The 24919-nt window shown below is 37.5% G+C and overlaps 1 protein-coding gene across 4 annotated transcripts in view; it reads left to right on the top strand.

Annotated features, from left to right (window-relative positions):
• Positions 1 to 24919, top strand: part of IDE (insulin degrading enzyme) — a 75973-nt gene that overhangs the window by 32225 nt on the left and 18829 nt on the right. For 2 of the 4 annotated variants that reach the window (XM_008156910.3, XM_054729379.1), the window contains 13 exons: positions 2676 to 2798; positions 6931 to 7043; positions 7731 to 7893; positions 8608 to 8700; positions 9121 to 9212; positions 10162 to 10242; positions 12007 to 12110; positions 14893 to 14995; positions 16969 to 17091; positions 18828 to 18910; positions 22430 to 22574; positions 24375 to 24485; positions 24590 to 24710. In XM_008156910.3, coding sequence (XP_008155132.2) covers positions 2676 to 2798; positions 6931 to 7043; positions 7731 to 7893; positions 8608 to 8700; positions 9121 to 9212; positions 10162 to 10242; positions 12007 to 12110; positions 14893 to 14995; positions 16969 to 17091; positions 18828 to 18910; positions 22430 to 22574; positions 24375 to 24485; positions 24590 to 24710 — 1455 coding nt within the window. Of the gene's footprint in view, positions 1 to 2675; positions 2799 to 6930; positions 7044 to 7730; positions 7894 to 8607; positions 8701 to 9120; positions 9213 to 10161; positions 10243 to 12006; positions 12111 to 14892; positions 14996 to 16968; positions 17092 to 18827; positions 18911 to 21787; positions 21933 to 22429; positions 22575 to 24374; positions 24486 to 24589; positions 24711 to 24919 lie in introns of all 4 variants that reach the window. The other 2 variants (XM_008156909.3, XM_054729378.1) reach the window with 1 other exon arrangement.

Raw genomic sequence — 24919 nt, 5'->3', positions numbered from 1 at the left:
TTTGTACCTGCTGTCCATGTTCTCTGTCAGTGTATTGAGAGCGACTGTCCTGACCCAAGAGGGTCACAGTGGAGAACCTTTTCCTTTTTCTAATTCAGGAGCTTCTGAGGATACAGAACTGCTATTCTGGGATGTGTTTCCAAGTGGACCACCAGTTCCTTGTTGTCATCACATAGTAGGAAGACAGCAAACAAATGAGAACATAGATTTGTAAAATGGTATCTGTTTATAGCTAAAGCCTCTTTTCAGAACAAATGTGATTGTCTCTGTTTAGCCAGAGATCCAGTATCATTCTATTTTTACCTTAGGTGAGCAAGATTGCTGTTGACACGGCACCTTATTTTTCATTTAACTTTTTAGTGAAGTATAATAAATTTACAGGAGTATGTGTGGTTTTGATAAATTGTTGCTGTTTTACTTTTGCTGCTAGTTGAAGAACCAGTTGAATGAATATACTGCTATTTTTTGTGTATAACTCATTTAATTTTCAAAACCTGAGCACACGAATCGGCACCCAATCAAAAACAGAACAGTACCAGCACCTCACCAGCCCTCTCTGCGCTCCTTTGTAGTCACCCCCCACTCCCCAGGGTAACCTCTGTTCTGCCTTTCATAACCCAGATTAGTTTTTGTTTGTATAAATGAAATGATAAAGTGTGTATACCCTTTTGTGTCTGGCTCCTCTTATTCAGTTGTGAAGTTCATCTATACTATTGCATATAAATAGTGGATTATTCATTCTCTTTGCTGTATTGTATTCCATTGTGGTCCTTTGGCTCATTTAATATGACGTTGTCAGTATTTTGCCATTGATCCATGTCTTAGTGTGTTTGGTGTGTGCTCCTGCTTTTATCTCTGTATTTTAAAGTGGACCGAAAGGTAAAGAGTAGGGATTAGAATGGCAAGATATTCAGGTAAGTTAAAATCAAAGCAAGGATGAGCTAGAGCTAGCTGGTTAACCTGAAAGAATTATTTAAAAGTATTTTTTTATTGTTGATAGTATTACAAATATCTCTCATTTCTCCCCCTACCTCTTGCCCCCTAACCTGAAAGAATTTAAGTTCTAGATGGAGGCCATGATCTTGGTCTTCTTAAACTTTGATCTGAGTGTGTTTTTTTTTAACCAGAATATTAACTAGATTGTGAATAGGCAAATCAGATCACATTCAGATTTTTAAAAATCTAATATCTAATATAAAATTTATAGCCTGTTGAAATAAAACTTAATTTCTCTAAACTTGTGTGTCCCGACGTGTTGATCTTTGTCCAAATATTGTAGGAATTTGAGCTTGTCAATGTAAATGACTAAGGAAGCTCTACGCTTAGTCAGTTGGAACAGAGGCTTTTAGAATCTTCACTTAGTGGAAAAGGGAAACACCATCAATTCTCAAGTTTCACCATAAAATGAGAGAGCTTCAAGCCATTACCTGAAAAAAGCTTTTTTTTCCTGAAGAATTGAGACTCTGAGTACTTTTAAGAATATCCTAGTCCTCTAGGTAAAGTGAGGGGACGTCCCAGGACCCCACGTAGAGCTGATCTGGAATTGAAGTGGATCTTTGGTGAGAAACCGAGAAGGCTAGTTAAGAACCTGGAAACTTGACTAGCAGACTTCTGCTTGTGAAGATGAGTACATTGGATTGCTTTGTGACTTGAAAAAGGTTAATGAGCACTTGCACACACACTCCACTGGATTTGTTAATTCAAGCATCCTCAGACATGAATCTTGGCTCCAAATACTATGCAGCTCTCTGGGTCTAAAGACTGGGTCTAAGATCGCCATCTGGTGGCTCTCTCTGGATATCCAATTTAGTAAAAATTGTACTCCCAATGTCAGCTCATCAACCATTATTAACCCCAAGGGGAAAATTACATCAAGACTATGTTTTGCCATAGTTTCATGTCTGCAGATGAAAGACAGGAGCCCATTTAGGCAGGAGTAATAATAAAATTTATTATTCTAAGTAGGATCTTAAGATAGTTCTAGTCAAGGTGCCATTTTTAGAGTCACCAATTGTTGAAATTCTATCTCAGTCTCTAAATATCCTTATTAGAAAGGTAGTACTTAGACAATTTGAGTATTTGCTTTGACATGCATATTTCATCCTAATTTGATTAGTTATTTGATTTCATAAGTGATCTCATAGTGGTATTATCACTTGAGACTTACAAAAACAGCACTGCATCTTATTTTTACCAATCTAGATCAAATTCATGAAAATTTACATCACATATTTAGTGCTGCAGCCAAGAATAGTACGTTTATTTCCACAAGTAACTTGGCAAGTTCCAAAAAGATCCCTTAGTGGCTATGCTAAATTAATTGTGTAGCATCTAGGGAATTAAAGTAAGTGTGAATGAAGGCCAGGTGGATCTAATTTTATCTTATAAGTGCTCATATTACCTACTATCTCATAGGGGTTTTAAGAAGTATAATTTTTATAAAGCACTTTAAGTTCCTGAGGGAAAAGTCTTTATAGTTTAAAATGTCACTGGTTTGTACTATACTGTTTTGTTTATCCAGCTTCCATTCAAACATATTTGACTAATCACTGTGTGTGTCAGCTTGAACTCTGTTTTTTAAGTTTAACTTACAGCAATGTTGCAATAATTACAAAATTTTAAATCCACATACTAGTAGTTTGTGTTTTCTGAGAAACGTTTTTTTCACCTTTCAGGTAACAAATATACTCTAGAGACTAGACCAAATCAAGAAGGCATTGATGTAAGACAAGAGCTACTGAAATTCCATTCTACTTATTATTCATCCAACTTAATGGCTATTTGTGTTTTAGGTCGAGGTAAGAATCCTTAAACTTTTTTCACTGAATTGGGTAATAAAAATTTTCCATTTTGGCTTTTTCAAAGTATTTGGAAGAAGGATATACAATATTACCTTTTATCTGCTCAGAGGTTTTTGAAAATGATCTCCTTGTAGAAAAAAGCTTAGGCGATTTTTAAAAAATATATATATTTTATTGATTTTCCACAGAGAGGAAGGGAGAGGGATAGAGAGTTAGAAACATCGATGAGAGAAACATCCATCAGCTGCCTCCTGCACACTCCCTACTGGGTATGTGCCTGCAACCAAGGTACATGCCCTTGACTGGAATCGAACCTGGGACCCTTGAGTCCACAGGCCGATGCTCCATCCACTGAGCCAAACCAGCTAGGGCAGCTTAGGCGATTTTTAATGGAGAACTGAAAAAAATATAAATTAATCATAGGTGCTCTAGGCATATAAAATAAAGGAAGTATAAAAGAAAAGATTGAAAGATTTGACCTGATAACAACTCAAAAACTAGAAACAATATTAAAAGACAGATGATAAACTGGGAAAACTGGAATGTAAACAAGAAAGGTTTGATTTATATATCTATACTAATAAAAGGGTAATATGCTAATTAGACCGGACATCTTCTGGACGTCCTTCTAGACAAAGCCACTGGTGGCGGGATCAGAGGCAGTTAAGGGCGATCAGGCCAATAGGGGAGAGTAGTTACGGGCAATCAGGCCAGCAGGGGAGGACAGTTAGGGGCCATCAGGCCGGCAGGCAGAGGTGGTTAGGGGTGATCAGGCCAGCAAGCACAGGAAGCACCTGGGGCGGGGGCCGAGGTAATGCTGGTGGCTTGCATCATCGCAGGATCAACTTCAACAAATATCACCCAGGTTACTTTGGGAAAGTTGGTATGAGGCATTACCACTTAAAGAGGGATCAGAGCTTCTGCCCAACTGTCAACCTTGATAAACTGTGGGCCCTGGTCAGTGAGCAGATATGGGTAAATGCTGCCAAAAGCAAGACTGGCGCTGCTCCTTCATTGATGTGGTGCGATCGGCTACTACAACGTTCTGGGGAAGGGAAAGCTCCCTAAGAAGCCTGTCATTGTGAAGGCCAAATTCTTCAGCAGAAGAGCTGAGGAGAAGATGAAGGGTGTTGGTGGGGCCTGTGTCCTGGTAGCTTGAAGCTACATGGGGGGGAAGTTCATTAAAATGTCCACAAGTTAAAAAAAGAAAAGAAAGAGAAAATAAGCAATAGGAACCAGGTCTAATGAGTGAGGGCTAATTTAAAAAAAATGGGTCTAAGGAGTGAGGGCTAATTTAAAAAAGTATACTGTATAATCCTATGTGTTTTCTAAATGTAGGTATGTCAAGCGTGTTCCATATCATTGGTATTTAGAGACTAGTCCTGGGAATAGAAGCTTCAGCTGTATTTTTGTCTGTGTCCTATTGAAATAAAGCATGATTTTAATAAGCACTCATTAGGCAGGTTAATGACTGCAGATGAATCAGACATGAGTGCTGCTCTGTGTTCTTGGTTTAGTGGAGATGACAGGATAGTGTCTAAAAGAAACGAGATGTTTCAGTTCCCTGATCGTGTACACATCACTCTCCCGGTGTGACTGATTTCCTGGGCTAAGCTCAGTAGACTTGATGAGGGGCCTGGGAGAGGTGTCCTTACAGTACAGAGGTGTTAAAAGGAAGCAGGATCTCTTGGAGGAGGGGAGAAGAAGAGTTACCATGTGGAAGATTTTTGTCACAAAGGGACAAAAGCATTTTTCTCTGTTCTCCCACAGGACCATCCCTCTAGTTGTGGTAGCACTAATTACCTGGACACTTTACAAATAGGTACCTATCAAGTACAGACACTGGGATGCCAAGTCCTAGTGATGTAAAGATGAATGAGACTCACTTCCCTGATGTCTGGCAGCTCACAGCTTAGTGGTGAAGACGGATTGTGCAGTATTGTACAGCTCCTTGTCTTTAAAAAGCCATATTGTGAATTTATGCTTTTAGGCTAGAAATACGGAAAGGCACACCTGGTAGAACCTTGCTCTAAAGAGCTTTGCCGTCATCAGCACTACAGGCCCACAAACCTTTGTTGACTGCCCACCTTGCTTCATGTCACGTATCCCGTCTGTGTCTATGTCAGAGCTGTCACTGACATCTCTTGCTCCATATATACCTGCTTCATTCCTGAATTCACTTGTCATATAATAAGCAGCCACTGATCTGCCTTTTATTTGGCTCTGGACATTTTGGGGCCCTTCAAACATGTCAAATCAAAGTAAAAATAACATATATTTTGTAAATAAAGTGCAAATGCCCACATTTATAGGCCTAGAAGAGAATTTCAGACTAGATGAGAGCAGTTCTCAAATAGTGATTAAGAACTCTCTAGAGAGTTCATGGAAAAGTTCAAAATGGGTCATAGAACAGCAAGGGACATTTCTTATTTGTTCCAAATGCTTCCTGACAGTAACAAGTGATGAATGTTTATACCATTTATAAGTAACCTATTTTTGAGGAGACAGAATCAAGGTGAGTGGTTATCTTATTCATAAGAATATAACCTTTTTCACTTTTTCCTTTTTTAGAATAATAGTAATGTCTATACATGGAAAAAATTTCATCTGATACTGAAAGGTATAAAAGAGAAATCAAATTCTTCTTCATTCCATCCTATAACCACCATACCTTCTCTTTAAAGATTGTCACCTTAATTAAAAAAAAAAAAAGATAGTCACCTTAAGTCATTTCTTATTATACTTCCAAAAGTAGAATTTTGTTAATATACTTACATATATGTATGTTTGTTAAAAAATTAAATAAGATACATCACATGGCTTTGTTTCATAGCCTGCAGTTTTCACTTAATAGAGCATTGAGACATTTTCATATATAGATCTTCCCCTCATTAATGGCTGCATTAAATTCTACTGTTCAGACATTTCATAACATCCATACATTGGTAGATGTTAGGTCATTTCCAGTTTTTTTTGTTGTTATAAACAGTGTTGTAGTGAACATCTTATAATTTTATAAACTTTTACAAGTATAACTATTAAAAAATATAGGTAGGTAATAACATAGGAGAACTTCATGTAAGTGGCCACATAATTCTATCAATGATTAAAAGTCTTTGAGTGAATTTGGAATATTATAATAAAGTATTATTTAATGTTAGACCTTGGAAGAGACTTGTGGTCATCCCACCCAACTTTCTAGTTTTACAGAACCTGGAGTGGTTAACCGGCCTGTCCAAGTAGTCCGTAGACATAGTTGCTTGGTAACCAGTTCCCCTGACATCCCTAACCAGAATTCTTTTCACCATTTTATACTATTTCCGCACAAAATCAATCACTTGCAAACTCTAATATTTGACTTTTAGCAATGAGTGTAGACTATTTATAAGGTGGCTGTCACAATTTGTCAGCTGATGGTTTAGTAGGGAAATCATAGATAAAATAGTTTCCAAATGCAACTGATTATTATTGTTTCTAAATTTATTGCAGTATAACATTTGTGTAACAGCTTTTTATTTATTCATTATTAATTTTTAATCCTCATCCAAGGATATTTTTTTAATATTGCGAGTGGAAAGGAGAGAGTCGGGGGAGAAGGGGGCAGAAAGGGAGAGAGAGATCAACTGAGAGAGACACATAGACTGGTTGCTGCCCACAGGAGTCCTGACCTGGGCCAGGGATCGAACCTGCAATGCTTGGGTGCTTGGGTTGGCGCTCTAACCATTTAGCCACACCATCTAGGCCAGCATAATAGTTTTTAGACTATAAAGAGGTAGACATGAAGTATATCATTATCAATACAGTATAGTTGAACAGCTTTAGAAGTTATATAGGCATTTCTAGGACTTAACTGCTTCAATTTTACCTGAAGCAATTTTTAAAGAAACAACACATTTAGGTTTTCCTTTAATAGTCTGAGGTTTATCAGGGATCCTAAGGTTCCAATCCTCTCCCGCCCCCCTCTCCCCCTGCCCAGCTGTATTGAGATATAACTGACATACAACATTGTGTAAGTTTAAGGTGTATGATGTGATTTTATGTATGTATATGAGATCCTAAGGTCTTAAATACTACTTGTCATATGTTATGATTACATTAAGTTCTGTTTTTCTTATATGTTTTCCTGTAGAATCATTAGATGACTTGACTGATCTGGTGGTAAGGTTATTTTCTGAAGTAGAAAACAAAAATGTCCCATTGCCAGAATTCCCTGAACACCCTTTCCAAGAGGAACATCTTAAAGTAAGTACATGTATATCTGGTTTTGTTTTGTTTTGTTTTTTAAGTTTATGGACTTATATATACCTAGTTTTCCAAATAATAGATGGAAATTTTTGAAGGTTTTATTTATTATTTATAGTTTTTACTATTTATCTGGATAATCAAATCAATTTCATATTTATTAGGGACATGTTTCATCAAAAGATACCAATATAATCCAGTCTTTGCATGCTAAAGGTAGCTTTGGTAGCTGTAACCTTAGCAGACTGTAAAAGCTATGATCCATTGCCAGAGGGCAAGCATCCAGAAGTATTCAGCTGCATGGTCTAGGGGATAAAACGTGGCCTTTATACCAAATGTATTGACATTTCACTAAGAAAGAGGCCAGCTCATTATTTCTTTATGCTCAGTGTGATCTTCTTTGGCAGTTGATTCTCTCTTGAATTTTTAATTTTTCTTTGCAAATCAGTATTCTTCATAGTTTATAAATATAGGGTGTCCTCCCAAAAATATATATACACACTTTGAATAATCGTAAAGGCAGTGTTTATTAAAATACATTTCATTTTCAAAATTGAGCTATCAGCTGTTAAAGTGTGCATGTATTTTTGGGGGACACCCATTTTTTTGGGGGGGAGGCACCCTGTATTTATTTTATTCAGTGAGAGTTGTATGTAGCTAATCTTCTGTGATTTTTTATCCTCCCAGCAAATGTACAAAATCGTACCTATTAAGGATATTAGGAATCTTTATGTGACATTTCCCATACCTGACCTTCAGAAATACTATAAATCAAATCCTGGTCATTATCTTGGTCATCTTATTGGGCATGAAGGTCCGGGAAGTCTGTTATCAGAACTTAAATCAAAGGGTAAGTCTTTTGGGCACCAGCTTCTGAGCGTAATATTCCACCATATCTTTGCTCTGGCTCTCATTTCCTCCTGAGTATTTCCCTGTGAAAAAAACGTTTTTGGGTGAGAGATTCTTTTGGGGTTTATGGGGGAGAGAGGTAGTGGTTATTAAGTATACTTAGTTTTTTGCTTTGGGGTTCCCCCCAACCCCCCAATAATTTGTTTTATTCTTTATCATTGAGCAATAAAGGTTAGGTATTTCATAAGATGTTGTGGTGCATGTTTTAAATTTAAAAAGAGGTCAAAAAATATAAACTCACATTGGATATTTTTTACTATCTCTGTAAAGTGTCAGTACCCATTATTTATTTGCCTGTTTTTACCCTTCAAACTAGAGGGTGTACCAAGATCTAGTCTGTAAAGGATTTCTAAGGCCCTCTCAACTTGGGCTTCACTTTCACATACTCGTACACAGTAGTCTACTCTTGATTTGGGAACTGGCTTGGGGAGTCCTGAAGAAAGCTTCCAAGCCCCCCAAAATCCCTTGAGTCTTCTGCACTATATGAAACTGCTTTTCTGATCTTTTTTTCTAATCACCTCCACCCCCATCCCCACCCCATCCCCAGTCTTTTCTGCAAGAGGTCCATTCTAATCCTTTTGTGAATTTTAAAAAATATTCCTTGTCCTAAAAGAGGCCACACATGCAATCATGTTATTTCTGTTGTTTGTTACAGGCTGGGTAAATACTCTTGTTGGCGGGCAGAAGGAAGGAGCTCGAGGTTTTATGTTTTTTATCATTAATGTGGACTTAACTGAAGAAGGATTATGTAAGTATTGACTTTTTTTTGTCTTTGAATGAAAACTGACTTTGTATGATTTATTTTTTAATTTCCTTATCTGTGATCTGTTTTACGTTGTGAAGTTATAAACACTTCATCCATTGTACTTTTCATATGCAATGTGCCCTTCTTGTTTCACGGATGGTTTTCCCACCTTAACATCTGATCATTATGTTGCACTTGTAAAATGTGTACTTTGCTTTTCATTTGCTCATTTACTACCCCAGAGCCCATTCTACTACATACCCCAGAGCCTAGAGGGCCTTGTTTGTGGGGCCCTAAAACCTGTCTCAGGGAGGTGAGAACTCCATTTCGTAGAGGACCATCTTCTGCTTACTTTAGGAGCGAGCTCACTGCTTTAAAGGATTTGAGGACTGAATGGTTTTTAAGTGTGCCCCTTTTTTCCAGTACATGTTGAAGATATAATTTTGCACATGTTTCAATACATTCAGAAGTTACGTGCAGAAGGACCTCAAGAATGGGTTTTCCAAGAGTGCAAGGTACCTTTGTTTCACCAAAACTTTTCTTAAGGAAAATTCTCAGAAAACATATATGTGTGTGTGAATTAATTTAAATTTAAGGCCCAGTGAAACTTCTGAAGGTTTTTTTTCCCCTAATTTAAGTAAAAGTTTGCAATGCATAGAAGCTTTAGTTAAGGCTTAGTTTGATTGGCTGCCTGGGGCACAATTAAGGGTTAAGCATCATTTAACCTTTTTCAGGAAGGAAAAGGGAAGAAATAGGTTTGCTTTTCTGTCCCTCAGAAGAATGCCAGCAGTTTCTTGAGCTTGTATCAGGGCTTATTTTACTGTGTCTGAAGCTGCATGAGCTCTGTTATTTTCAGATCTGGTAATAAAAATCTGTAGCAAACTTCAAAGAAGTAGTGAATTGTCTTATATATGATTATGGTGTTAAAAGTGATTTCACTGTATATATGGAAAAGCTTGGCTATCTTTCTCTTTTCCCCCTTTTCTTTTTCGTTTTAAATAAAAAGAAAACAAAAGGGATTTCTCTTCCAAAATTTTAAATGATTCTTTTTAAAGGGCTTTTAAAAATTTGCACTTTATATTTACCATAAGGCTTATCAAAATTCTGAAATGTAATTTAGGATGAGACATCTTTTTTACCTAAGTAAAAGTTCCAAGGTATAATCTCTGTGAAATTTATGACAGTAGTTCTAATCTGGGTGCATTTCTCTGAATGGGTCAATAAAATTATCATCTATGCAACTAACTATTGGATTTCACAAGGTTCTTCCCCACAGTTTTCCTAATTATTTGCTATTTTCATTCATGTTCTATACATTTCTAAATCAAGCATAGTCATTTTTTCAGTAAGTATAACGAAGTTAAGTATAGAGTAGAAAATATAGTGCAAACCAAATACACACACGCAAAGCTATTTTAAAATAATAGTTGACTTATCTCTGATTTGGTTAACTTTCCATTTTAGGACTTGAATGCTGTTGCTTTTAGGTTTAAAGATAAAGAGAGGCCACGGGGCTATACCTCTAAGATCGCAGGAATATTGCATGTAAGTTTGCTATCGTTTTACTATATATATTGGCGTGTAGACTATTTCAGTGACCCTGTGTATATTACTTTCAATACTATACAAATTACAAAAATTGAAGCTGCAGTATGAAATTTTAGCCTTTGTAGCAATCTCGCCAACTTTTATGTCAATACATGCTGAAAATCTTAATTTTCATCATCCTAAAAATTGTCATCTGTAATATTTTTCGTTATGTAGGCATTTTACTTACTGGCTTTCAATATTTTTCAATTCTACAGTATGTCAATTGCTAATTATATGAAAGCTGTAAATCATTTTATTCACTTTTCTCCATCTCCATTGCTACTACCCTAGTCTGAGCTACCATAATTTCTTGCCTGGACTACCATTATGGTCGCTTATCTGGGTCCCTGGTTTCTTGTTCTCACTATAGTTTATTTTTCCAGCTTCAGTGATCTTTTGAAAACCAAATAGATTGTTTCACTCCTCTGGGTCAAGTTCTTCAGTGGTTTCTCATCAAGAGTTGGAATAAAATCCACAATTTTACCTTAGCCTTCAAGGTGATCTGGCCCCAGCCTATCTCTCTGACAATACTGCATACCCTCCTTCCCCAACCTACCTTTCCCATTCCCATTCCCCTCCAGTGATACTATTTGCCTAATCTTCAAGCATTAAGTTCATTCTTCCATCTTACATTTGGTGTTTTCTCTACCTGGAACACTGATCTTTGCATGTCAGTGTTCTTTTTTTTTTTTTTTAAATGAAGCTGAACTGATAATGTTTTTATTTTTTGTCTTTTTAAAATATATTTTTATTTATTTTCTTTTTAAATCTATTTTTATTGACTTCAGAGAGGAAGGGAGAGGGAGGGAGATGGAAACATCAATGATGAGAGATAATCTTTGATTAGCTACCTCCTGCATGCCCCCAACTGGGGATTGAGCCCACAACCCAGGCATGTGCCCTGGCCAGGAATTGAACTGTGACCTCCTGGTTCATAGGTTGACACTCAACCACTGAACCACGCTAGCCAGGCTGTCAGTTTTCTTCTTATCCTTTGGGTCTCCTCAGAGAGACCTTTTCTGACCTCCCAATCATGCCGCTACCCTTTTATAATTTTCCTCATAGCACTTATAAATATAATGATAATATTCATTTATTGTCTGCCTCCTTCCCAGTTACAATATAAGCTACTTTCAGAATAGGGACATCATATGTCTTGTCTACCCTTGTATGCACAGAAACGCCTAGAACAGAGTAGGTGTTCATTAAATACTTGTCGAATGAATGGATCAATCTGTGTCAGTATATTGGAAGTTGCTCTTACTGAAAAGTATCTTCTACCTTATTTTTCTTCTCTATAAGCCATTTTTCCCACAACAACTCTATAAATCTTTGTCTGATTTCTTTCAAAAAATTTGAGTGGAAATTTTGTTCATAAAAATGTATTTACTTTATACTAAGAATCCTGTAGATGTCAGCATTTAACCATCAAATTTTCTTCCTTAACAAATACTCAGTTTTTAGGCAGAAATATTACATTTTTCCCTGGAAAAAAATTGTGATTTTGTTTCTGTAATATAAGTGTATTTGGACATTAACTATAAAATCATGCCACAATATGAAACTGCTTAGAGTGTGGTAGAAAAGAGAAAAGATTGAGAAATTTTTCTAGTGGAGTAAAATTTAATGGAGGGGAAGTGAGGAGTATAAAATAATGTATTTCCTGTGTTAGATATCTGATTGCTTCTTATTTAGTCTTGTACTTTGTTTGTTTTAAAGTATTATCCCCTAGAAGAAGTGCTCACAGCTGAATATTTACTGGAAGAATTTAGACCTGATTTAATAGAGATGGTTCTTGATAAACTCAGACCAGAAAATGTCCGGTGAGTTACTCTGCAGATTTTACTGTTACATACTACATTTTCAGTAATGATCAGAATATTAAAATGTGAAATTGTGACTAAAATGCTTTAAAACATGCCCTAACCGGTTTGGCTCAGTGGATAGAGTGTCGGCCTGCGGACTCAAGGGTCCCATGTTCGATTCCAGTCAAGGGCATGTACCTTGGTTGCGGGCACATACCAGTGGGAGGTGTGCAGGATGCAGCTGATTGATGTTTCTCTCTCATCGATGTTTCTAACTCTCTATCCCTCTCCTCTTCCTCTCTGTAAATAATCAATAAAATATATTTTAAAAAAATAAATAAGATACTTTAAAACATTTTGTTAAGCGTGATTACAAAGTAGAGAGAATAATGTACCGATATCTAACTTCAACAGTCAGTACATGGCCTGTCTTTTTATCTTTACCCTCTTCACTTATCATCCCTTCACTCTGAATATTTTGAGACAGTATCTCTAAAACATGAAGATTCTATCATGAATAAAATGTAATAATTGATCATCTTAACCTGACTTTATCCTAACTCAAATGCCCAAGGTATTAGCTCACCTATCTGATTTTATAAACAAATGAGGACACGATCTTTTTTTTTTAATGGAAGTGAGGATTACAATCTCAGAATTCTCTGATCAACCAGTGGTCAACCAGGAGATGAAAAGTTGGAAGAGCTCCTACAGTGGCAGAGGTATTACTGTTAGAGGAGGGTCAGACCTAAAGGGATTATGAGCTACCACATGGTATTTCTCTTAAAATTGACTTTCACCTATATGTTTTTAAAGTCAAGTGATTTTTTTTTTTACTTTTTTTTTTTAATATATATTTTATTGGTTTCTTACAGAGAGGAAGGGAGAGGGATAGAGAGCCAGAAACATTGATGAGAGAGAAACCTCAATCAGCTGCCTCCTGCACACCCCCCACTGGGGATGTGCCTGCAACCAAGGTACATGCCCTTGACCGGAATCGAACCCGGGACCCCTGAGTCCGCAGGCCGATGCTCTATCCACTGAGCCAAACCGGTTTTGGCAATTCTTTAAAAAATTAACCTAAGTCCTGCTGAATTTTATTATAGACCTTCTAAGAACAAAACCTGTCAGCATAAAGAGGAAGAGCTTTAAACTTAATAACAGAACTTACCAGACAATTGTTAAGGTTCCTTTTTTAAAAAAAATTGATTTCAGAGAGGAAGGGAGAAAGAGATAGAAGCATCAATGATGAGAAAAAACCATTCATTTATCAGCTGCCTTCTGCACACCCCACACTGGGGATTGAGCCCACAACCAGGAATCAAACTGTGACCTCCTGGTTCATAGGTCGATGCTCAATCACTGAGCCATGCCAGCCAGACAAGAGGGGAGCTTTGATTGCAAGTACTGGGCTTTCAACTCTGTGGCCAACATTCAGAGGCTAGAACCATACTTCTGGGAGGTCAGGTGAGAACAAGCAGGAAGAGACATCAATCTAGTTATTTGAATTGGGACATAAGGGAGAAATAGAACCAAAAACAGACTGACTTCATGGCAAGCCATCCAAGCTATTGGCCTAGAACTCCTGTATCCACAAGATTCAGAGTAGGATTGGTCCCATCATAGGGTTGAGTTTGCTGGTAGGAGCATAATGATCCCAACTTTGATAATTAAAAGGTAGCAGGTCAGAAATGTCCCTGATAATCCTTCACAGGACCAGGAGCTCCACTGGTACGGAGTTTCTTTTGCTCCTCTCCTTGTAATCTTTTGTTCACTTACCTCTTGGCATCATTTTACCTCTAACTTTCCTCCCTGAGCTTTCCCCTCCCCTTCTGACTTCTAGGCTGTTTCTGCTATCTCATCAAAGAAAGCTTTTATTTATTTATTATTATATACTTTTTTTTTAAATCCTCACCCAAGGATATTTTTCCATTCATCTTTAGAGAGAGTGGAAGAGAGAGGGAAAGACAGAAAGAAATATCAATGTGAGAGAAACACATCGATTAGTTGCCTCCGGGTCGGGGAGGAGCCTGCAACCCAGGTATGTGTCCTTGACCGAAATCGAACCCAGGACCCTTTGGTCTGCAGATCAACGCTCTATCCATTAAGCCAAACTGGCTAGGGCCAAAGAAAGCTTTTAATAAGCCAGAAGATAGTTGCTTTTTAGTCTTGTCCCCTGCTCCCTTAGCAGCAGGAAGGCTATTGTATATGCTGTAGACATATTGGATGGTAGTCTCTGGCAGGGAAAAAAAAACACAGAGCACAAATTTAGCAGCTAATAATAAAAGAGGATTTGGGGATTTGGGGATCTTTGGATCTCTGGATGAGCCAATAGGTTTAGTTAGCCCCTTTTGTTAACTCCGGGCCTGAGCTGTTCCTGGAAAAAAGTAATTTGTTTTGTTTTTTTAAGGACTATTTTTCAACTGACCTTGTTTCATTTTTTTTCCTAGCCCCTGCTCTTTTTGTTGTTGTTGTTGTTGATAGTATTACACACATCTCCCATCCCCCTCCCCCAAGCCACTACTCTTTTAAAGTTTTAGTCAATAGCATACCCACAAAAACCTTTCCAGCAGATACTTTTTCCACTAAAAATTATGGGCTATAACCAAAGGATACAGAGACTGTGATCAGAAACTTCTGTCCTCTATACATTGCCTATTTCAGCAAAGCAAGCCTTATTGGATTTTCTGGGACTTAAAGGCCCAATACATTCTTGGATATTATTTACATTTTCATGAGTCAGGTTCTGAAAGTTTATGTATACAACATGAGTTTATATGTTTTTTCCATCTATCTCTAGGGTTGCAATAGTTTCCAAATCTTTTGAAGGAAAAACAGATCGCACAGAAGAATGGTATGGAACCCAATACAAACAAGAAGCTATACCAGATGAAGTCATTAAGGTATGGCTAATGCATGTGTGAATAGGTCTGGTGTGTGAGGGACACAGAGGAACATGAGCTCCCCAGATCACCCAACTCACAGCCCAGGTTGTGGAGAGTGATGGCCCAGTGCTGTCTGTAACCATCCTGAGAGGAGTAAGCACGGAGATGGAGGGCTGCATCTTCGGCTTTGCTTGCAGAAATTGCACTGTGGCCCCCTCATGAGTCAAAGATCATTGGAGTCCAAAGTTCACAGCAAAGCAAACATACCAAGACAGAGCGAGACAGGAACACAGGCGGGAGCAGCCTCTGGGCTTCATCCTGTCTTCACTTGAGGAGGTGCTGTACTTTAGGCCTCATAGTGCTTCACTGCTCTTCGTGTCAGCAGAGGGCAATTAAAACGGGTTTTGAAACATGTATGTTTAGGTAGTATGTTACCCCATTCATCAGTAGTCAAGATCCTGTGAGTCCCATCTACTTCTCTAATACTTTTTCTTTTTTAGTTCTCATTGGCTGTGTAGCCTTGAGATTGTGTCCTTTATTCATGGGATGACATCAGAAAGCCTTGCTCTGGTTAGATTCTAGTTAAACTCAAGTATTGGACATTTCTTAAATATATCTGTGTAATGAAGATACAGAAAAAAGAGAAATAGTTTAAGAAAGAAAATCATTATGGGTAACTTCTGACATAGTCACAGCTCAGAAGGAGATCACTGGAGCCCCATCTTGCTAACTTATGAGGAAAGCAGATATCCTATGAAATAGTGCTGGGTCTGAACCATCCTAAAATAGAGAACCCTTTTCACCAAATTCTGACCATGACAATCTTCCCTGAAGAGGAATTTTTAAAAAACATACAAATTTCAGTGGTGAAATTGCTTGCTAAGTGTTTACCAGTTCCTATCATTCAGCCTTCTGGAGACTGAAGTTGCTACTTATAAATAATACAGCCAGCATCCCCACTATCCCAGTGCCAAAAGACACAAATGCAGGGACCAAAATAGAATTGCAAAGCCGGCCAGGCTGTGCTACGTTACGTCATCTGGAGACCACGTTATCGAACTCAGATTATTGGCCTTTTCTTTCTTTTTAAATATGAAAAGTCTTATAAATTAGAGTTCAGCGATCAGTGGCCTGTGCTCTGTCCCACTTAGCTTTTGGCCCTAGCCCATGTAACAGATCCAAGCTGCAGGTTGTGTCAGCCCTGTCCCACAATCCAGACTTAAAGTCTCAACTGTGTCCTTAACCTTGAGCTTGAATTACTGCTTCACTTGAAAGTTCACTTGGTCCTCTGGGAGAGGTGTGGGCCTGGTTTTAAGGGGAACTGAAGTGAACAAGCCCCGCCGTTTAGCCTTAGCTTTCAGGCTACCCATGCAAGTAGCTTAGTGTAGCTGAAATTTTAACTCTTATATTAGTAGCCTGTTACCTAGTAGTTGGGAATACCCTCTACAGATTATTTTTCATTCTTTAAAAAGCTGAAACAAAGTGGTCTTTATGTGGACCAATTAGCCTAGGGGTGGGGAACGTCCAGCCCCAGGGCCGTATAAGACTCTGAAATCATTCGGTCTGGCCCTGCCATGACATTAGGAGTGAGCTAATTAAATGTTTGACCAAATGTAGCAGGCTAATTTTAAAGCTGATAATTTTGTATGGCTTGAGAATGACATTATAAATATTCAAATGGCCTTCGGCAGAAAAATGGTTCTCCACCCCTGAATTAGCCTCTCAGTGTTCCTCAATCTCAGGTAATATTATCCTTAGCCTTATTTGGTCATTTTGGAAATGTGTAAAGAGGAAAGATATGTAAGTATAAAACCTTGATTAGTACCAGAGAATCCAACTCAAATTTCATAAAAAGTCATCAATAGATCTTGGGAGTAGCCTCCTTATTATGGAAAAGAATGCTGTTTGACATTTATTCCCTAAATATTTGCCTGGATATTAATAAGTAGAATGAATGTTTTAAATGCTTGTGTCTTTCATTATTCATCCAGAAATGGCAAAATGCTGACTTGAATGGGAAATTTAAACTTCCAACGAAGAATGAATTTATTCCTACGAATTTTGAGATTTTATCATTAGAAAAAGAAGCAACACCATACCCTTCTCTTATTAAGGTAACATGTTTGACTCAATGATTTAAAATTCAGGGGACAGACCTGTTCCATAGGAGGGCCTAGAGAGATGATTTCTTGCATTTGGTGCTAGGTTGATTTTGAGGGCTCACATCCAAAGAGGTGACAGAAAAGTTACAGAGAGAATAATACAAGAAATATTAAAAGGCCAGAAATGTTAAAGCAAACAAACTATTAACATCGAATCTGGGGAATTGTCTTTACAGAAAAAAAAAAAAAAAAGGTAAGTCTGGACTTAACCACAGGCTATTGAAAAATAGTGGCTTCTTTTTCATATTCACTGAAGATCCAATGAGGAAGTAGATTGACCTGCATCATGAAAGTTAGAATCTCTAAGTGTGGAAGATCCTGCCTTTGAAAGCAGCTCTCTTTTTGACTGAGTGGTATATGAAGTTCATGGAGCCAAGTGGGATGGGTGTTTGAGCCGTGGGTTTTCTTTTTATTTTCAGAATGTTCATGTTAATTCACACTTTGAGTAAAAATTGTATAGAAAAAGGATCAAATTATTACAGCACATTCTCTTTTTTAAACTGTAAAACTAACTTTTTCTAAACTCACCACCCTAGACATAAATCTTTCTTTTCTTTCTCTCTTTTTATTTTCTTTAAATGACCTAACATTCCATTAACTCAGTGAGATAAGAATTAGTGTTTAGGAATATGAATTTTAATTTAGCTGAAGCAATTACATTATTATTAAAACAACCATTTTTCTTTAAAAATTACATTTTAATGAGTTATAGTTACTTTATTGAAAGGCAAAACTTGTTTACCTCTCAAGTTTTAATTGGTTTTTTTTAAATAGGCCTTTTCAGGGCAAACTAAGGAGAACATGAAACCATTTAAATCTCTTGTCAGTTTCAAGTGAACATCTAAGGCTCTTTTTAATATAGCATGAATGAAGTAGAGAGTCAAAATTGTAGCTTATTCATGCCTGGTCATGTTATTTTTGCTGGGTAACAAATTACTCAAGTTTAGCAGCTTAAAATCATAAATACTTATGTCTCGCAGTTTCTGGGGTCAGGAATCTGGAAGTGGCTTAATTGGGTAGTTCTGGCTCCAGGTCTCTCACAAGGTCATAGTCAAGCTGTTGTCTGGGGCTTCAGCCACCTGAAGACTCAGCTGGAGCTGCAGGATTCAACCAGAGCTGAAGCTGAGTGGGTTTTGGCAGATCTTTGTTCTTCACCACATGGGCGTATCCATAAAGTTGCTTGATACAGCACCTGGTTTCCCCCAAAGTGAGTGATCGGGATGGAAGCCATTTCTAATCTCGGAGATGTTATACCATCACTTCTGTCGTATTCTGTTGGTCAGACTGACAACTCTGGTTCAGTAGGCAGGGGTCCAGTGGTCCACCTTGGAGGCTGGCTGCCCCACACTCCTCAGAACTCCTTCTGTCTCCCGGGGTCCAGAAAGACAGGGACAGGGCAGTAATTATTGGCTTCTCCGATCTGACTCTTCCTCCACTGTGTCCTCATCTTGTTAAACCAGGGAGATAAAAGGGGGATTTCTCTCTAATGCTGGAATCGCCAGTCCTTTCTTTTCACTTCCCTCCTGCTGACCCTCTGAGTACACTTCAAGGCCAGGCGACAGCAGCCTCTGCAGAACAGAACTCTCAGCTGTTAATGGCCTTTGTCCTCCTTTCTTGAAGGGTGATTTGATTGAACATTTTTGCCAAATGTGCCCATATTTCCATAACCAATTTTTTCTCCATCACAGGATACAGCTATGAGCAAACTCTGGTTCAAACAAGATGATAAGTTTTTCTTGCCGAAGGCTTGTCTCAACTTTGAATTTTTCAGGTATGTAAGATGAATCTAGCTATAATCCTTCTTCTAAAGATCAACAATTACTTTCTAAAAGTTTTCTTTGGTTCTTTGAAGACCCATGTCTAAAAATAAAAGGAATTAGGGTTACTTAGCCTAGACAAGAGAAGGCTGCTGCTGTGGCACAGTGGAAGAGCCAAGGTTGTTAACTCTTCCTTTCCATTGATGAATACACCCTTTAACGGAAATGATCTGTATTAGTTATTAGCAGGACCTTCCTAACCTTTAGGACTTCGGAATCTGGGGAGACTTATAGACTCACCCAGAAGTCTCATTAAAGAAAGATTAAGTAATTTGGGATGGATTTGGTTTCGTATTCCTGAACTTTCCCGGAAGAAGAGATAATAGTTACTAAATGATCTGGAGTCTCATCCATCCCATTAATTGTCTGGAACCCTCAGATACTGCTTTCCCTATTCCTGGCTTGGTTAGAAGCATACCTTGGAGATATTGCCGGTTGGGTTCCAGACCATCGCAATAAAACAAGTACCATAGTAGAACAGGTTGTAGTCTTTTTGCTGGTGGAGGAGCATCTTGCCGTTTTGTAAAAAACTCAACATCTGTGAAGCACGATAAAAATGATGTATGCCTGTACTTTCCCATTTGGCTTCAGAATACCTTTTGAGAGACCATTTGATATTTTTTTGCATATTCTAAACTATACAGCAATTCTTAGAATTAAAAATGTCTGCTTCCTATCAGTCCTCTCTGTGTTCTGGTCTCCCTAGAAGTACACACTATTAGGTTTCTTGTACATTCTGGTAGGAATTTTCTGTGTGTGTATATCTTTTTAATATTTTCAGAAATAAGATTATATTATGCATACTTAGTTTTAGGTTTTAAAACTATGATCCATATTTAAGCACATAGCATCTGATTACAAAATAATGTTTTTCAAATTGAGAAATTAATCAGAACTTAAGCATTTCAGTTGAATCATGTTTGGTGGTTTTTTTTTTGTATTTTATTTTCATGTTCTCTTTTAAAAGTTAGTTTAGGACCCTCTCCAGTTCACCAACACAGCTGCTATGGACACAGCCTTTAGGACACTCGCTGGAATGGCATTCTGAGCTTGCCATAGGGCTTTGAGCTCCCAGACTTGGCTTTTTCTAGCTTTTCACTTCCACCTAAGAAAGGTGCGTAGGTGCCTGTGGGGCTGAGCCCTTTCATGGACTCTCTTTTGTTTTGATGACTTGGCTTTTGTGAATTGTGCCTTAAGTTTCTGCCAGAATTGGTCATGAATAACACTTTAAAAAATTCAGTGACACGGCATTTACTTAGATTTTCCAGATGGAGGATGTTTGTAGAACTAGAATTTTTCCTTTGATTTTAATTCTCTAAGTGGCTAAGCATTGTACCCCTGTTTTTGCTTCATTAGTAGTTTTTGATAAAAATGTTGGCTCTGCTACCAGTGCATTAGTTATATTTGGTACTGTGCTAGAGCGAAAGTGAAACTTTCAGTTTGTTGCCAAATAAGCCAAGCGGGCACCTGCCTCAGGTCCTCTGCACTAGCTGTTTTCTCAGCCTGAAAGTTCTCCACTTTACCCAGATATTCCCAGGGCTTGCTCCTTTGCTTGCTTCAGGTCTGGGCCAAGATGGCACCTGATAACTATCTTAGCAATCTTCTTGTCCCACCCCACCATCCATCACTCCTGTTCCCCTCCCCGTTTAATTTTCCTCCATAGGACCATCCACCTGATGTGTATCATATTTAAGTTTATTACTTGTCTCCTTCAACTGGACTATGAACTCTGAGGTCAGGGACTTTGCCTGATTTCTTCCTTCTTTCTTCCCAGTAGCTAGCAAAGAGCCTAGCATTATAGTAAGCATGTAATAAATGTGTTCAATGAAGGAATCTATTGCTTCTCTTAAAGGTAAGCAGTGTCATACAGTCAAATGCATAAGTCATTTGACTTAAATTTGAATCCTAACTCTACTGCTTACCAGCCCAGGTGACATGAAGAAAATTATGTTTCTTAATTGGGAAATGAAGTTTTAAAATAGGCGATCTCTGTAGTCCTACTTAGCTCACATGCTCTATAATTATTTCTTTTGTTGCTCTTACTTATTTATATATTTTTCTATTTTAGTTTTTTTCTTCTAGTTCTGGCTGCAGTTATATGGTAGAAATAATTAATTATTTTATTCTAGCTTTATTGGTTTGTGGGAAACTCAGAGATAAGCAAACGTTTTCACAGATCTCAGTTTTTCTCTCTTTTTTTAAAGAAGATGTTTTTATTGATTTTAAAGGGAGAGCGGGGGGAGAGAAAAACATCGACCTGTTGCTACTTGCATGCCCCCTACTAGGGATTGAGCCTAAAACCCTGGGCATATGCCCTGACTGGGAATTGAACTGTGACCTCTTGGTGCTTGGGATGACACTCAGTCCACTGAGCCACACCAGCCAGAGCACAGTTTTTCTATTTGAAGTTCATATAATTGTAGCACCCTAACTTCTCAATCTTATAGTCCTGTCCACCAAGGTATGGCTTGCTTTTAGAACGAGAAAGGGACATGCCAGTGCTGAATCAGATCTTTCAACCATGCCTCCTATTAGCCTGAGTGTAGTTTTTGGCTGGTTCAGCTCCTTCTAACTTGTCAATTCTGTCACACCATCTGGGGTAAGCAGTTCCTCTCCCTCTTCGCCTCCACCAGCACACATGGCATGTTTCAGACTTCTTTTTTAGACTTTGTGTTTTTCCTCATGAGAAGAAGAGACAGACTCAAGAATTCAAACCCTATCTTCAGGAAAGTATATGAATCGGTATTCAGTTTCTTGATCCATCTCGAAAGGCCACATGTCACATTGGGAAGTAATAAATCAGCTATTTTACTGTCAACATTTTCTTCCAGCCCATTTGCTTATGTGGACCCCTTGCACTGTAACATGGCCTATTTGTACCTTGAGCTCCTCAAAGACTCACTCAACGAGTATGCATATGCAGCAGAGCTAGCAGGCTTGAGCTATGACCTCCAAAATACCATCTATGGGATGTATGTAAGTACCCACGTCTTAGAGCCTTCCACTCATCAACATTTTTTTTGCATTGATTTGATGGAAGCGTTTTTGATTGAGGGTATGAGTTTAATTTCTTTTTTTTTTAATCTTTATGGCTAATCATATTTTCTCATTTAATTTTTAAGTTAGTTCTTATTTTAAGTATTCAGCAATTTACCATTCATATTATGCCAATTTTCCTTGATTTCTTTATTTTTTTCTTTTAACATCTTTCATCAGATTGTCATATTTTTCTCCTCAAACAAAATTGGACCCTGATTTAGGTTTAGATCTTACTCATTCTATATCTGAAGTCTTGGTCTTTGACAACAGAGAATGACGTCTTGCTGCCATTGTAAAACATAAGGTTGGCCTGTACTATTTCCCTAGCCATTCAGATCATGAGGCTGCATATCCATACTCTTCGGTCATGTTTCTTCATTACCATGTCACTGCTTGAGGTATCAAAGCATTTCTTTTGTTTTTCTTTTTGTTAGTCGCTACATTTATGCTGATCCTCTCCATTGCAACATGACATACCTGTTTATCAGGTTATTGAAGGATGATTTAAAAGAGTATACATATGCAGCACGCCTCTCAGGTTTGAGCTATGGCATTGCATCAGGAATGAATGCAATACTTGTAAGTAAAATGGAAACGAAAGAAAAGGCACCACAGCATTTAAGCATTGTGTTGAGCGTGAGAAAACTATTAACTTCTGCATTTTTAAACAAGAAGATTGGTGGTTTTTTCCTTGCACCCTTTTAATGATTGAAGAACTCAGATTAGTCTTAGCTACACTAATGAATGATTTAGTAGAGTTTAGTGCATCTTGTGAACATGTATGTGTGCTACATTCACTTGCATGTTCCTCTGCTTCAAATGCTTAACATATTAATTCTGAAAGCCATGTTGTTCTTTTCATGTGTTTGGGTATATTAACATCTGTAAGTGCAAGATGTCCATAGCTATTGTGGTGCTTGAATTTTATTTATATATAAGCATCCTTTATTTCTGCTGACAATAGTAAAAATCCCTGTGTTTAGTTAGATACTTGTGGCATTTTCATTTCACTTTTTTTGTAGCATGCTTCATTAACTATTTTTAAGTGTGTTTCAAAATAATCATTGTTAAATGCACTCTAAGAAATAACTAGATCCTTTCTTGACACTGTTTGTGATATATTTCCAAACTTATATCTCATTTCCAAATTAACATCCCTTTATGGCACACATTCATCTTCACTTTTCTTGAAAATATATGTTTTAGTAACAACTAAAATGAGAGCATGTGCTGTGTACTTCTCTTTATAAGTTCTTATACAAAAGATTTTAGGGTTTTAAATTTTTATTTATCTTGCAGCAACTTTTTTTTCTTCACACAAATTTTCTGGTAACTTTTGTTTAATGTATAATTATGTATACAGTGTAACCATTCTTAGAGTCCAGGGAAATTTGAAGGTCAGAGATCAAAATAAACTCTAAACAGAAAAGTAATAATCCCTTGTTTACTTTTGACTATTGAGTTTTAGTAGCACATTACCATTCATATAAAAAATTTGTTGTTTGTGACAAAATGGGCTTTCGGCTAATTGTCATTCTGGTTCCCACAGCATGTGATGTGCTTTCCATGGCCGCACACCTTCACTTGTGCTGAGGTTTTTGCCTGTCATTTTTCATGAGGTAGATAACCTCTACTGCAGTAGGTGCCACATTGTGCAAATATAATAATAGGAAATATGATAATAGGCACCCCCCACTTTTCAAAATGTTATGCTTTACTTGTCCCAAGGCAAAAATCCAGTGTATCCTCACTACACATGTTTTGCCATTAGCTTTTGACACATAAGCAGAACTCATCCAGCAAGCAAGTGGTGAGACATATGGATCTTTATTAGATCACACTGAATGAGAAAAGTGCCAAAATGCCACATAATAAAAAATTGGGGACTGCCTGATTTCTCCAAATAGTTTTTTTTAAATATTTAAATATAAACAAGATGGGGACAGATCCAATCGTTTGTAGATAACACTCCCCTATGATTTTTCTTACCACACCTGTAAAACCCTTAAGCCAACCATTCCTTGGACATTTTTTGAAGATTAAACTTAAAATACATTCTATAATTAATTTAGACTTCACAAGAACTTGAATTTTGATGATATGGTGTGTGCTGCCACAGTTGGGCATCAGATGAGTTTTCCTACTGTTGGTTTTGTTTAAGAAAAGCAAAATCATGCTTTTAGTTATTAGTAAATACTGATAATTAATGTTATCTTCCTAAGTGTTAAACTATATTTATGGGAAGTTAAATTAATTGAGTTTCTTGTTTCACTTCTATTTTAAAGCACTTGGTTTGGGGATTTTCTGAATGTTTACAAATCAAGCTTAAGATATTTTATGATATTTTTAGACTTTTAATACCCTAAACTCTTTCTCTAGCTCTCGGTGAAAGGTTACAATGACAAGCAGCCAATTTTGCTAAAGAAGATTATTGAGAAAATGGCTACCTTTGAGATTGATGAAAAAAGATTTGAAATTATCAAAGAGGCAGTAAGTTTTCTGAACTTATTTTTGTAATTTGTTGGTTTTTTTGGTCCACGAAGTGATTTTTAAAGTACTTATAAAATTAATGAACCCATGTCCTCATTCACTAGTATATGCGATCTCTTAACAATTTCCGGGCTGAACAGCCGCACCAGCACGCCATGTACTACCTCCGCCTCCTGATGACCGAGGTGGCCTGGACAAAAGATGAATTAAAAGAAGCCCTGGATGGTGAGACTCTGTTTCTGCTTATAGCCTAATACTTCCCTCATTTTTTCCTAAAATAATTTTATTTTATCCTGACATCTAGTGTTTATGCTTTCTAATAACTTAGAGTGCTCCTAAACCCAGATTTGCATATTTTTTTATGAAAACAGTGGTGACCTTTGAAGTGGCTTTGGTATTCAGGCAGTTTACCCACATTTGCTGTTTTCAACCTG

The sequence above is a fragment of the Eptesicus fuscus genome, chromosome 17 (genome assembly GCF_027574615.1).
Source record: "Eptesicus fuscus isolate TK198812 chromosome 17, DD_ASM_mEF_20220401, whole genome shotgun sequence".
In the NCBI taxonomy this organism is placed as follows: Eukaryota; Metazoa; Chordata; class Mammalia; order Chiroptera; family Vespertilionidae; genus Eptesicus; species Eptesicus fuscus.
The sequence above is the reverse complement of the archived record's forward strand: the minus strand, read 5'-3'. Positions and strand labels throughout refer to the sequence as shown.